Source organism: Podarcis bocagei (assembly GCF_964188305.1).
Source record: "Podarcis bocagei genome assembly, chromosome: 5".
In the NCBI taxonomy this organism is placed as follows: Eukaryota; Metazoa; Chordata; class Lepidosauria; order Squamata; family Lacertidae; genus Podarcis; species Podarcis bocagei.
In genome coordinates, this window is record NC_138129.1 from 94,919,203 (window position 1) to 94,931,458 (window position 12,256).

General features: G+C 47.6%; 1 protein-coding gene across 1 annotated transcript in view; it reads right to left on the minus strand.

Moving 5' to 3' along the window:
* Positions 1-12,256, minus strand: part of CACNA1E (calcium voltage-gated channel subunit alpha1 E) — a 497,143-nt gene that overhangs the window by 297,616 nt on the left and 187,271 nt on the right. The window contains 1 exon segment of the mRNA XM_081194559.1: positions 11,550-11,689. Coding sequence (XP_081050685.1) covers positions 11,550-11,689 — 140 coding nt within the window.

Below are 12,256 nucleotides of genomic sequence, written 5' to 3' on the forward strand. Positions count from 1 at the left end.
CCAATCGGAAGGTCGGCGGTTCAAATCCCCATGACGGGGTGAGCTCCCGTTGCTCGATCCCAGCTCCTGCAGTTCGAAAGCTTGTCAAACTTTCTGAAATAACGTGTGAACTGAAACTTAGCTAGCCTTCAATATTCACAATTCTCTGAATTTTGCTTTGCAGTGCTCCAGCCCAGTGTGTGAAGAAAAAAAAGCATATGACAGGCTAAACCAGTGTAATTAAAAATGCATATGATAGTGAAAATAACATACAAAAATGCATTGCAGTAGGGAAAAACTGCATTGCATTAATGTACATATCAGCAAAAATTGCATTAAAAAATGTGTATACTGGGAGATATTCACACCAAAATGCTGGTGGATTTTCGTGAGGACTTTTTCTTTATTATAACAATAATGATAGTGATAATGATAATGATAATAATTTATTTATACCCCACCCATATGGCTGGGATTCCCCAGCCACTCTGGGCAGCTTCCAACAAAATATTAAAATAAAATAGCCCATCAAACATTAAAAGCTTCCCTAAACAGGGCTGCCTTCAGATGTCTTCTAAAAGTCTGGTAGTTGTTTTTCTCTTTGACACCTGCTGGGAGGGCGTTCCACAGGGCGGGGGCTACTACCGAGAAGGCCCTCTACACAAATTGATGTGTAGAGGATCATACTTACAAGATTGAAAAAGTGAAAAACTGAGAAAAACAGAAATGGAAGGATTAGCCCACCCCCTTCTTGGGGACTTAAGAAGGATCTGAGCAGACTGCAGCAGGAAACAGGCCAAAGTAGCAGGGCAAGTCTTACTACCTCTGCTACAAACCCCACATCACATTCGGGTGGCTGAGGTTGGAGCTTTGCAAAGGCTATCTGGCTAACCCCATCTCTGAGCTGAGCTTGGAGCCAGAGGTCTTCTGCTTTCATAGCTTGCTGTCTCAACCACTCTGCTGCAGATGCAACACAGTCACCCGCAGCTTCTCACACGGCCTGGTGGGTGAAATATCACAACCCCCATCCTACTCCTTGGGGAGCATAAAGAGTCAGGTCCATTCATTCCTCAGATATTGCTCCTGCTGAGACTGAAAGTAAAATATAGTAATTAGCGTCACTATACAAGTAATTAGAATAGTGTCCTATTTCCCACAGATACTGAATGCTATGACTGCACGCATGCTTAATAGGCAACTTTCTATTGTTGATAATTATGCTAATTAGAAACAAATGTTTTCCCCCCATATTTGATCCCACTCACTGATTGCTAATGGTTCAAGTTTCAAAGTTGGGGTCATTTTTGAGCTGCATACAAAATCAGTTGTTGTTTTTTTCAAGTTACCACAAAGGAGAAATAATAATCCTCCCCCTTTTCTCAAACTCTTTCTTTCACAAATGTAGTTCAAGACATCAAAGTGTATTTGGGTTTTTTTAGTATGGTGACCAGCAGGGAACCGTTTAGAAAGGGAGGGGTGAACACCTGTACTCTGTTTTAGAACAGTGCGTTTATTCCCCATGAACACCTTCACATTTGATTATTATTCAAAATTAAGAAAATTAGGGTGCAATCATAACAGAATTTCTAAAGAGCAGGGAACTTTGGAACAATACACTAGGGAGGGGGAGGTTTTGCATATCAGTTCTGAACAGTGTTTTTAAAGGCGTTTTGTTCAGAACCTGGCAACGTGAATAAGGTCCATGGAAACAAAAAAAGTAGATTTTTGCATTTCAAAAATTGGTACTCAAATCGCAGCTGATCAGAACTGGAAAGGGGTCACTCTGGAACTCTGCCGCTATCTAAATGTCAGGTACTGAGGAGTGCCAGAGAAGAACAGCACCTGAATGTATTGGGGGCTTTCCTACTGCACAAACTTTTTAATCCATCCCCGCCCCACTTGATTTTTTGATGCAGAAAATATTTGTAAAATGAAAATATAATGCAGAAAATATTTGTAAAATGCACCCAACTCCTGGTTCAACTAAACCTTAATAGATCATAAAACAAGTTGGTAATTAGATGTTTGTGGAAACAAAGTCCTGGTAGAAATAGTTATACAGAAGCCTTGTATCTTCCAGAAATGTCTGTTCCTGGATCTAAAAAAATGTAGTATATACACCGACAACTGGGAAACACTGGCCTGCGAGTGCTCCAGTTGGAGAACAGCCTTTAACAAAGGTGTCATGGACTTTGAAGATGCTTGAACTCAGGATGAAAGGGGAAACGTGCTAAGAGGAAGGCACGCTTGGCAAACCCTCATCATGATCAATTCCTGCCTGGAAACCTATGTCCCTGTCAGCATGCAGAGAGCCGGGAGGCCAGCTGGCTAGCCCCAGCTGACCCGTCCCCTTCCAGTCATCCTGCTGCAAAGACCTTCAGCCTCTGCCTGCCGTAAATCAGTGACCCGGGCTTCAAAGCCAGGGTACACTATCAGCAGAGCGAACTGCGCACAAAGAATAGGTGTGAGGCTTGTGGAAGCATACTACAACTACAGATTTATTAATCATAAATCAGGACAAAGAAACATGTCATCTCTCTCTCTCTCGTCGTCTCAGAGAGAACGGGAAAAGCAAAAGCTATACACAACGGAAGTTCCCAGCAAGCTGTGCTGGAATGTAAACAGACATGTGACATGCAACAGTTCCACATGTCTGCTCCTTAAGGTGGAATGAAAATCTCAACAGTCCCCACTGTGGAAGGGCATGTGGATCCAGAATTGGTCTCGACAGTCACTTACGGACTCACTGTTAAAACCGTGTTCATGGAAGATAATCTTAATCGGCTATGAGGAATCGAAGGAGGAGGAGGAAGTAGAAGAAGAGAAGGAGAAGGAGAAGGAGAAGAAGAAGGAGAAGGAGAAGGAGAAAGAGAAGGAGAAGGAGAAGGAGAAGAAGAAGAAGAAGAAGAAGAAGAAGAAGAAGAAGAAGAAGAAGAAGTTCCTGCCTTCATTTACATAGCCTTGGTTTTCAAAAGCACATGACCTCTGCTATTAGATTAAACACAAGTCTACTGTTACAGAAAGAAGAAGCACCAGGGTCCACCTGCAGCAGCACAACCAGACGTCTTCATCTGCCTTCAAATGTGATTTTATAAACATATAAAGTAGTGGGGAAATTCTCCACCAGCGAGCTCAGACATCCCTCAAAGTGAAGTGCCATTTTCAGTTCACGCATCTTCTTTCTTGGGTCCCTTTGCTCCTCTGTCCACCTGACACATCATCTTGTGCCCCTTTTTGGTCAACTCAAAACTGCCCGTCCTCAAATGACCTTTCCGCACTGCCCCCTCCAAATTGCATTGCTCAAAGCATGACAGAGACAGGGGACAGGAGCAAAACGAATGTCAAGAAGGCCCATGGAGAACAACGGGACCTTATTTGAAGGTCTGTTGTTGGAGTAACGGTAGCTGTGAACGTCAGAGAGATGAGTGGGCTCCGTGGAAATAAATGCAGGGATTGATTGCAGCAGAGAGGCAGCACTTACCTGACCTCTCACCACCTGCACTGCTGCAGAGGAGGAGGGATGAGATGGTGGCAAGGTACCACTCTTCCTCCTGGTACACTATAGAAGCACAGGTGGCAGGAGGTCAGGTGACCACAGCCACACGCCGCGACAACCATTGCTACTGGATGTGTTAAAGAGATGAAAACCTGATGAGATATCGATTGCCCACTCGAATAGCTTTCTATCTTGGCACAGCAAATGGATGGAAGGCCGTCTGGAAATTTTCCTTACAGCTTATTGCACTGTTGCTGTTGGTAGAAAGAGGGTGGTGCTGGGGAGAATCTCACCCTGTCTTGTTGAATACTTAATAAATAAGAGAGGACTTTGGACATCAAGGGGGAAATGAGAAAGTTGGCTTGCTTTCACTTGCTTTGGGGATTCTCATATGCTGCATGTATTTGATGAATCCTTTGAGAATTCCTCTTTCTTCTTAGTCTACAGTATATTATTATTATTATTATTATTATTATTATTATTATTATTATTATTATTATTATTATTATTATTTGAATTGAATTGAATTTATATACCACCCTATACCTGGAGGTCTCAGGGCAGTTCACAGAACAAGATCAACATGAAAACCGCAATATATATAATCAAAATAAAAACAACAACCCAATAGCGCCCCTTCCCCCCACCAGAAAAGAGTGACATTTTAAAAGGGCTGTCAGGGGACTGCCATTGGAACGGGGGGGGGGGAGGCAGGAGGATAAAGAGCGCCTCCTGGACTTTTGAGAAGCAGCTCTTCGTCTGGCAGTGGAGAAAGTCACACCTCCAGTGGAGCGGGGGTGGGGGAGGAAGGGGGTAGCCAGGTGGAGGGAAGGCTCAAATATGCTACGGAGAGCCTAAACGCCTCACCTAGCCCAGCCGGCCAGGAGGCACACACGCTGCTTCTGTCGCCTTGCTTGCGCAGAGGGGTGAAACGTAAGGAGGGGAGGTGGAGATTTGGGGTGTCTAAGTTCTTATGTTGGGAGGAAAGCAGGAAGGGGCCACTCCCGGAATCTGCAAGTGACTGAGACAGACATGAGCTTAAGGGTAAAGGGACCCCTGACCATTAGGTCCAGTCGTGGCCGACTCTGGGGTTGTGGCGCTCATCTTGCTGTATTGGCCGAGGGAGCCAGCGTACAGCTTCCAGGTCCTGTGGCCAGCATGACTAAGCCGCTTCTGGCGAACCAGAGCAGCGCATGGAAACGCCGTTTACCTTCCCGCCGGAGCGGTACCTATTTATCTACTTGCACTGGCGTGCTTTCAAACTGCTAGGTTGGCAGGAGTAGTTGGCACTGTAAATAGTTTGCACCAATAAAACCTGTAAAAGACAGGTCAGAGTCCTGCCTGGTTACTCACGAGCAACCACCCCCAGCATCTGAGAAGGGCATAGGATGTCAATCAGATCAGCCAAAGGCCTGGTTAAAAAGGACTGTTTTTGCCTGGCACCTAAAGGTGTATAATGAAGTTGTCTCTATGGTGAGACAGGAAGGCACATGGTTTCAATCCAAATTGTGAGATTAGGTCTGTACCCAAAGAGCTGAAGAGATTTGGTGTGAGGTGTATGTGTGTGATGCCAAAAGCTAAAAGAAATGCACAAAGGCAGCTTAAAGAAAGGTAATGCTGATTTCTCCTACGTACACACAGTGAGGCTTTTGCTGTCTAATAGCAACAAGGTGTAGGACAGGGGTCTGCAACCTTTAAGACAAAAAGAGCCACTTGGACCCATTTCCAAAGAAAAAAGCCTGGGAGCCGCAAAACCATTGCGACATTTAAAACAAATCTATCTCCGGAGCTGCGATCTGACAGCGGGCGGGAAGGTGACGTCGGGACGGTGCGTGACTAACACACGCACTGCCCCCATGCGACGTCACAGCCAGTACAGCGCCCGCCACAGTGGGGAGTGTCGGGGCGCACAATGCACCTCCTCCCCTCACTAGTATCCGCCCCGGAGCTGCGGCAAAGGTGTAAAAGAGCCACATGCGGCTCCGGAGCCGCGGGTTGCAGACCCCTGGTGTAGGAGGTGAGGACAGGTGACCCCACCTAGGCCCGAAGTCACCCCCCCCCTAAAGCAGGCTCAAAGCTTTTCAAAATCATTTTTCTCAGCAGCTAAAAGGCATTAGCTAAGCATCAGAAACATTTCGCTCTGCTGTAACAAAGGTCCCTTCTCAGGCTATAGTTGACCTTGCCAAACAATACATTTGACTTGCAACTTTTCCTTCCAGGAACTGGGCCACTAGAGCAAGAGAAAAGTAACACATCTTTGGACATGTTGAACGCAAGGCTCTCACCCCCCCCCCTTTCCTGGGAAGGGTGCCAAAAGTCCACAATAGTCCCAAGACAGCTTTCTGTTCATGCTCAGAGGAACTCATGGGCAGGACTCTGGAAAAAGGAGGAGAAAGGGGGAGGGAACTGGAAGGGATATATACTCTGTGCATGTGACTGTGAACCCATGCATGCTTTTTGTGAGTTATCACACTTGCTCCTTCTACCAGTTCATGGATGGTAGAAATAAAGCTTTTTCTCTGAAACTATTCCTTGAGTGTCTGTTGACTCCCACTTCCCTTTCCCGGGCGCAATATTTTTCCCACCCGAGGGCAAAGCCTCATAAGGCTACAAAGGAACAACCCCTAATACCAAAAAGACAAAAAAGGGAAAAGTCTACAAGGTGTCACACCACATTCAATCTCTTGTGCACAAGCACACAATTGCCACATACAGACCACAGGCGTGCACACACAATTCACATTCTCTTTGCCCAAGGGTATCTTTCCCTCTCTCACAAACGGGAATCCACAGGAATTTTTCGGGGGGGGGGGGAGTCCAAGGAGGAGGAGGGTAAAACACTGGAAGGTCAGAGCAAGTTGTTTTCTTGCACAAAAAGAGAGAAGAATGGTAGCGAAGTTTACTTGGGGAAAAAAGGAAGAAAGCAAGTTGGGAATCTGGGGCTTGTGGCTCATCCCAGGGGCACTAAAGAACGTATCGCAGCCACCAACTGTCAACAGCAGGTCAGCCATTAAACACCCGGTGTCAGTTAAGTTAACGTCACTCAAAGAAACCAAAGCAGCTTGGGCAGAGTGATCACAGTGACTCTTCCCAGCAGGTCTTGCCCAAATGTGGCAGGTTCCTGCCTTCCCCCAGACCTCTAAGTCTCCTTCCTTCCCCAGGTCCGTCCCAAGCAAACTAAGACTTATTTGCCTTGCCTGCCTCTGCTTTTTGTGTTCTGGGAGACTGGGGAGGGGAGCTGGTCACAGCAGGAGGGGAAGACTCCCTGGCTTCTTCAGCAGCATGCCTGATCTCTGCAGCCTCTGCTTCTGCCTCTGATATTGTAGTGCTCTCTGACACAGGCTCTTCCTGCTCACTAACACTGATTACCTCTTCAGCTGCCGACACCTCCTCCTCCCTGGTTTCTCCCTCTGACCACTCATCGTCCCCACCACCACTCTCCTGGCTCTGAGCTGTCTTCCCCTAGGGTGGTGCCTCCCAGCCAGTCCATGACACCAACCACGTCACCCATGGGGCGCCAGGCTGGCAGCCAATGGAGTCAGTTATTATCAAGACATTTAACAATGGGATGCATTTATCCCCGTTTTGCTTTTACGATGCAATTTGTATTTTTATGTATGTTCAAAAGTGGCTGTTTCTCATAGTTAAAAGCGTCCTCCTGAGTTCATTTCCCACCAGTGAAAATTCCTTTGGAAAAGCACTGGGACTGAAACAGGCTGTGCAAAAACAGCAGAGGAACAAACAAGCAGGTCCAGATTAATTTGCATGCCAAAAATATTATAGATCAGGAAACAGTAGCAAAACAGGTATCACTAAGATATCTACACTGCAGCAGCAAATGGTACAGATTGCAATTGCTAGTACAACCTTAAGTAAAGGTAAAGGCAAAGGGACCCCTGACCCCAGTTGTGACCGACTCTGGGGTTGTGGCGCTCATCTCGCTTTATTGGCCGAGGGATCCGGCGTACAGCTTCTGGGTGATGTGGCCAGCATGACTAAGCCACTTTTGGTGAACCAGAGCAGTGCACAGAAACACCATTTACCTTCCCACCGGAGCAGTACCTATTTATCTACTTGCACTTTGAGGTGCTTTCAAACTGCTAGGTTGGCAGGAGCAGGGACCGAGCAACGGGAGCACACCCCATCATGGGGATTCGAACTGCCGACCTTCTGATCGGCAGGTCCTAGGCTCTGTGGTTTAACCACAGCGCCACCCACATCCCCATACAACCTTAGGTTTGGCCCAAATGCTGCCACAATATCATACCCTTGGTGTCTTGAAGTCTTCCAGAGCGCAAGCAGTTGCCCAGACTGATCCAAGCACCTTGTCCACATCCTCGAACCTTACTAGCTGAAATCCATCCAACATAAAAGAACTAGACAGTGCTCTGGATACCTTCTGAAATTCATCTGCTGGAACAATGCAGTCAAGGTCCCAGTGCATGCAAGAAACTGTATCCTCAAAATGCTTTGCAAACAAGTTGCAGTGAGCTACCATCAGTTCTACTGCCTCTGTTGGGCCAGGTTGCATAGTGAAGATGCAAATGCAGGCAGCAAAGTATGCCTTCTTTGCTGCATTCACAGCCATGAAGTAGGCTTGATGATGAGCTCTCACCAGTGTTTGATGCATTTGACTGGTGTTTTCCCCCACCTGTGTTCAAGCTATCTTCTAGCTCAGTGATGGCCAAACTTGGCCCTCCAGCTGTTTTTCGACTACAACACCCATCACCCCTAGCTAACAGGACCAGTGGTCAGGGATGATGGGAATTGTAGTCCCAAAACAGCTGGAGGGCCGAGTTTGGCCATCACTGTTCTAGCTTGTCTCATTGCCTTAACCTCTGGAGTACACCAAGGAGCCAACCAAGGAGCCACAAAGCAGCAGAGGGCACTCAGGAGTGATCATATCAATGGATCAGGCCATTCAGATGTTCCAGAAGTCAGCCAGGGCTTTAACAGGAGTGCCAGTCAGAGCAGCCAGAAAATCACCCAGAATTGTCTGGAAACTCATCAGCCTCCATGGGCAGAGCATCCTAATCGGTCCCATGTCTCTTCAGAGGGGAAAGCCTAGATCTCAACAGAAAGCGATCTGTTCATTACAAGGGACTGATGTCAACATCCCCTACTTTCAGATCACCCTCTTCCTGCCCAGTTGAGAAAACAAGGTTCAGAGTGTGACCTGCCACATGCGTTGGGCCAATGACCTGTTGAGACAGTCTCATGGTCATCATGGCAGCCATGAAGTCCAGAGACAGTCACCACGGTATGAATGTTGAGGTCCCCCAGAACCAACAATCTGAGTCTTCAACACCGCCCTGAGACCAGCTCTGCAGGCAGGAAGACTGTCAGCAACACGGCAGGCGGTAAACCAGCTGAATCAACCGTCCATATCCCAGTGCTAGGAACACACACCTTTCATAATACAAGGGTTGGATTAGTGACCAAACCCACAGATGCGGATTGTGATGGCCTGGGATTCAGACTCGGAGGCCGAACCTGAGGAATCCCAGCCTTCACAGGAGTCCCTGCCTCCAGAACCAGCTGAGCCGGGCTGGGGCCTGAGCCTGAAGGGCACTCACCTGTGCTGGATCCTCAGGTGCAGGCACCAGCTGAGTCTGCTCTGGCCCCTGAGGTGATGGAGGACCCATTGCCTGCAGGTGCTCCACTCTCAGCCCCGTCAGGGGAAGCTGAGGTTGCCTCTGGGTCCAGTAACCCTCCAGCCTCTCCTGAGCTGCGGAGGCTCAGGGCAGAGAGGCAGAGGGAGCTAAGTTCCCGCAGGAGGAGTGCTCGCCTCCAGGCCAGGAGAGGTGAGTCACCTGTGGACCGGGGCCGCCCTATGCCTTGGGGCAGATAAAAGCCAGCCAGCCCCAGTCCCAGGTTGCGGGAGCAACTTCGTTGGTAGCCTGTTCCTGCCTGCACCCTGTCCTGCTCTTCTGCCAGAGTTCCTGACCTCACCCGACTCCCTGCCCTGGACCCAGCCTCAGCCTTGACGGACAGCCGCCATACCGCACCCTCGAAGGAGCTCTGCAAGTCCCCCTCCTCAAGTGGCCAAGAAGCCAGTGCTGCTTCCTCTGACTTTTTACAATTCCTGCCATTTGCTCTGAGCAACCAGCCTTCTAGATTCCAACTCTTTCCTCTCTAGTAGCCCTGGAATCAAGATTACTTGCTTGCCTCTGGCTCATCTGTTCCTCCACAGCAGTAGCAGCTGCTTCAAGACTCTGACCTTTAGTCTCTGCTGTTTCCTTCTGGGCGTCACCTGGCTGGTGACTGGTTGCATCTTGACCGTGAGACTCTGATTCTGTCACAGCTCAGGAAGGCAATTCTCAATAGATTCAGATGTCCTTGGCCGCAGGCATGCAACTGTATTAGAATTTTGTGTGCTGAAAAGACGGCCGTGGGTGGGTGGGCGCTGAGTTCGGAAAGTTTGACAGCAACTAATAAACAACACAGCACAGACTCTCTAATACAGAAAAGCTGCCATCTGGCCCTGAATGCATCCTCAATATTGAGCATTATTTCACCACAATCAAACTAGATAGGCACCTCTTAATGCAATTACATAAGCTTGGTAAAATTCAGCTTAGTTCCTTCCCTACCAAAGTGAAAGTTAAAACAAGCAAAAGTATTGCATTGTAATATGAGTCAGCCCTCTAAATTACAATTTCTTTGTTATTATATTCTTACATTTCTATTCCCCCTTTCTTGTACAATGGGACCCAAGATGGTGTTCATATGGTTCCTGGGCAGACGCCCATCCAGACCCTGATCACACTCAGACCTGCTTAGCTTCAGTAAAGTGGTGTCCTCATGTGCCTTCAGACCCATGCCCTGGAACTAGGACTGTCTATACTGGTGGTGGGATTCACCCACTCCCTTTCCCTTTCAACACAGTTAATTGCCTGCTGCTTCAGTCACTTTCCGTAATTCAAAGTTAGGGGGCTGGAGGAGCACGGCTTGGTTACCTTGGCTGACCTATCATGGGCAGTATCTCCATAGCAACATCCTGTTGTTTTCTGAAGGTACTGAAGCTAGAGGGACCAACAATACTCGCATACTGAAGCGAAGGACAAAGCATCTCCTCCTTCTCCAGATGCAGCCAGGCAGACAGGTGAGGAAAAGGGGAGCGGAGAGAACTGCCATCAGTAGTAGAAGAATATACACACACAAACATACTCACACGCACAATACAGTTAGAAGCCATCGATATATGATGAACTTGTCAAAACATAATGCAGCCGTACGATGAGTCAGAACATTGGTCCTTCTACCCCAGTATTGTCTATTGTGACTAATAGCAGCTCTCAATTTCACAACCATGAGCTTTCGAACGAAGGCATGAGACTGCACAAACAGAACCCCTTTGTTCTTCTTGAAATAAAAACAGCTTGGGAAGGGGTCATTTTTGAAGCTGAGAAGCAGGGAAGGCAAGGGAAGGGACCACATATGTTGGAACCCTGTGGTGGTTAGTTGGCTTGAGGGTTGATTTATTTATTTTACTTTATTTATTTCATTTTGTATCCCACCTTTCCTTCTCACGTAGCCAAAATTGGTGTGCCTGGTTCTCCCACTCCTCACTTAACCCCCACAACAACCCTGTGGGGTAGGTTAGGTTGAGAGGCAGTGACTGATCCGAGGTCCCCCAGTGAGTTTCATAGCCAAGTGGGATTCAAACCCTGGCCTCTCAGGTCCTGGTCGGACCCTCTAACCACTACAACACACTGGCACAGAAGAATGGTGGGCAGAGAAAACACAAAACAAATCTCCTCCCTTCCCTATTCCAGATGTTCGCCACCTGGAGCTGCTTTTGCTTTAAGATGCCATTTTCACACACACCCTGACATGCTCCCAAGCAAAATCTATCGGCTGAATTCAGATTGCTACCTTCAGAACTGAGCAGCAGCAGCTTTCACTAGAGAATGAGAACTGTACCAGGTTGGTAGTAGAGGACATTTTCTTCCTGCTTCCAGAGGGAGGAAGCAGAAGACCTGCCCTCTACCCTGCAAGGTCAAAATATATGTCACAAGACTCTACTCCATCCACCATCACGCAGCCTCCAGGAATGTAGAGAAGAACTTACCCGCTCAGGACCACAATGAAATCCATGACATTCCATCCATTCCGTAAGTAGGAGCCCTTGTGGAAAACGAACCCCAAAGCGACTATTTTAATGCCAGCTTCAAAGCAAAAGATCCCAATGAAATAAGGTTCTGTCTTCTCCTACAGGAAGGGAACAAATTAGCAGGTCAGAGAAGGAAATCGACAAGTATTATACCCTGCCTACATGTTGGAAAATATCTGGTTGCTTCTTGATGCCAGACCCTTGGTAGGCTTACTCAGAAACAAGCCCCACTGAGCTTAGTACATCTTACTGCTCAATGCTTGCTTCACATCTCATGGACTTAATCCAGACAATGTTTGCTGTCCCCAAGTCCCGTTAAATCAAATTTAACTAGCCCCACTGATTTTTCAGGGCTTTCCTTGGAGCAGAGTCCACATTCCAGGTCCAGAGAATTACACACCAGTGCTAGGACCAAATGTTTCAAGCATTAAGCCTAACTCACTTTCCCCCAAAATGGAAGCTCTCTCAGTAGCCTGTCCTCTCTCCCCAAAGACAATAAGTTTGGGAGAGCAAGGTTCACCACACCTCTTTTTAACTAGGTCTAACTTCTGAGAAGGTCTGGGCCTAGTTCAAAAAGAGAGGGGGCTAGTGAACTGGAGGAGTTTGTTCCTTAGCAACCCCCCAATTCCAGCTGTCGCTGCTACTGACCCCTAAAGCTGCTTGAA